This window comes from Montipora foliosa, chromosome 6 (assembly GCF_036669935.1).
Source record: "Montipora foliosa isolate CH-2021 chromosome 6, ASM3666993v2, whole genome shotgun sequence".
Classification (NCBI taxonomy): domain Eukaryota; kingdom Metazoa; phylum Cnidaria; class Anthozoa; order Scleractinia; family Acroporidae; genus Montipora; species Montipora foliosa.
Window position 1 is genome coordinate 8612626 of NC_090874.1, and position 2500 is coordinate 8615125.

Consider the following 2500-nt stretch of genomic DNA (forward strand, 5'->3'; position numbering starts at 1 on the left):
GCAAATTCCTACAAGCACCATAATCGTTCATTTTTATTATTATTATTATTATTATTATTATTACTATTATTATTATTATTATTAATGTTACAGCACAAGCATTAAGTTGTTGCTAATTAGTTCCTATAATAGTAACAAAAAGACTATGAATGACCACAATGCAGAGTTATACATGTAACATGTTAAGAAGTAAAATGAAGTGCCTTTTTATTTTTAGAACGCAATATTGTGGGGGCCATCTATTTTAAAGAAACCCAGCTGGAAGGATGCCAAGAGTTGGCTATAGACTTTTTCACAGTTTCTGATGCCCTTTTGGTTGGGGGGCAAACACAGCTTAAATTATAGTGAATGTATGGGATTTTGGCCGAATTCAAACCTCTGCAACTCTACTGCAAAAAGGCAGATTTCAAAAATTTTAAAATCGTTTTAGTCATTTCATTAATATCATTCACTCAATGGAAAATTAGATGATTGTACAAGGTGCAATGTCTGAAAATTAGATATTAGAAATCTTCCCATGTCGCTTCAAATTTAGGGGGAATTTGCATAATTTTGTTTACAATGGTTTATAGGACATTTACAAATGTTTACGATCGTTATAGCTTGATTCTGGTCATTGTACTTCACAAAAATAATCTCAATAGAAGTGCTGTTTTAGAGGTGTTCTCGCTATCCACAATCGTCAGACCTTAAAGGATTGATAATGGTTCAAAGTCTGCAAGATTCCCATACATTCACTGTAATTTAAGCCGTGTTTGCCTCCCAGCCAATATGGCATCAGAACCATGAAAAGGTCCTTTGACAAACGGAACTGGTGGAACTGAATATGTGATCAAAGTGGAATTAGAAAAAAAGAGAGCATTTGCACGGATGTCCAGAGCTCTCACCACTATCTTGCCCCCTGCGATTGTTGTGATTGAGTGTGGGTCATGAAAAGCACAACAGCATCAGATTTTCTTGATAGAAAAGACTTACTCTTCACACCAGTACCACCATACAGTCTTTGCTCTGAAGCTTCTTCTTTTATGACAGGACCTTCATCATCTTTCTTGTAAGACTTTTCCTCACGATCCACTGAGTTCATCTCTAAGAGATGATCACTGGTTTGAAGAAATACAGTCTCATCACCTTGAGAAATAGACTTTTCCCCGTTGGAATGCCTACATCTGAATTCCATCCCAGGTGATTTGTCGACATGTGTATTAAACGTCTTTGGAAGACGATCATTTTTAAAAGTTCCACTGGGAGTAGAATCGAAATCGGTAAAATCCATTCTTCGTACAACTTCATTTACTTCACATTCCTTCTCTCTTGTAAAATTATGTTTGTCCTCTACAGGCTCAATCTGACCATCCTTGTCCAAATCATCTGTGTTATCCAGTTTCTTCAATTCATTTTCAAGACCCATTTTTAATTTTTCCATCGATCTTTCCTTGCTTTCCTCGTGCGGGCTAAAACGTGTATCTATGAGCTCTCTACGAATGACAATTTCCGTTTCTAAATCGCTATCACACGGAATCGCAGAGGTAAAATCATTTCTTTGGCCACCAGCATGTTCCTCCATGTTGTATATTTTTTCTGAACAACGTATTGCGCATGTACTTCGCTTGTTGTTTATTCCAAGCTGACCGAAAGTACCTTTTTCCTAGTAGCTACCAGTTCTTCGCGGGCTCAATTTTAGTTACCGTTACCATGACGACTACCATGACATCTCTTTAAGGTCATTCCCCTGTATGCATTGTGCATCCTTACTGCGCACGATTTATTTTATTAGCGCACACACATACAGAAAATGGCGGAGTTTTCTTTACGGCTTGGGTCGTGAGAGAGATAAATCGTCATTTTCCCGTAAACGAGTATGGTGACCTGTAGTTTTTCTCTCTTTTTCTGAGACTAGTAATCACCTTCTTCCAATAACAGGAATATAAACAAATTTCTATTACACAAAAATAAATAATCAGCGGAAAAGTAAACTTATTGAACAGATATGGTGACCTCGAGATCGCTGCATGCTAGTAACAAGTTGAATCAGGGTTGATTGTAAATGAGTGTTTTTATGATGAAACATATTTAATTATTCCTTGAAGTTGATACAGTATATCTATAGTTATATTTCTTGTTTTGCTTTCTCCCTATTTTTTTCTCCTCTCATAAGACATGGCATGAACGATTCAAATAATAACGATTCTGAAGCTCATATTTTAAGGAATTATGGGGTATTTCAAGGTGCACCTGCTCCTAAGCAAATGTGGGGACCCCTCTTTTTTATAACAAAATTTAAATTCCTTTATATGAACAACCAATAGGCAAAGTTTGAACGAAAATCTACCGTCAGTTCTATTTCAGGGGAATGACCTTAAACTCAATCTTGGCGGATTTTTTGATTTTCGCTCAAAGCTCATCCGACTTTGCTGGCTTTGTATTGCTTTGATGTTGGAAGAGGGCTCATTTGTTTCCTTGAAAGATTCGATGAATGAAATGAATCTATATTAACATGAGC

General features: G+C 36.5%; 1 protein-coding gene across 1 annotated transcript in view; it reads right to left on the minus strand.

The window, feature by feature from the left end:
* The window catches only part of LOC138004982 (transmembrane anterior posterior transformation protein 1 homolog), a gene marked incomplete at its 3' end in the record, with an annotated part of 11568 nt that extends 9991 nt beyond the window's left edge, over nucleotides 1-1577 (minus strand). The window contains exon 1 of the mRNA XM_068851277.1: nucleotides 976-1577. Coding sequence (XP_068707378.1) covers nucleotides 976-1564 — 589 coding nt within the window. The remainder of the gene's footprint in view (nucleotides 1-975) is intronic.
* Nucleotides 1578-2500: the final 923 nt, after the last annotated feature.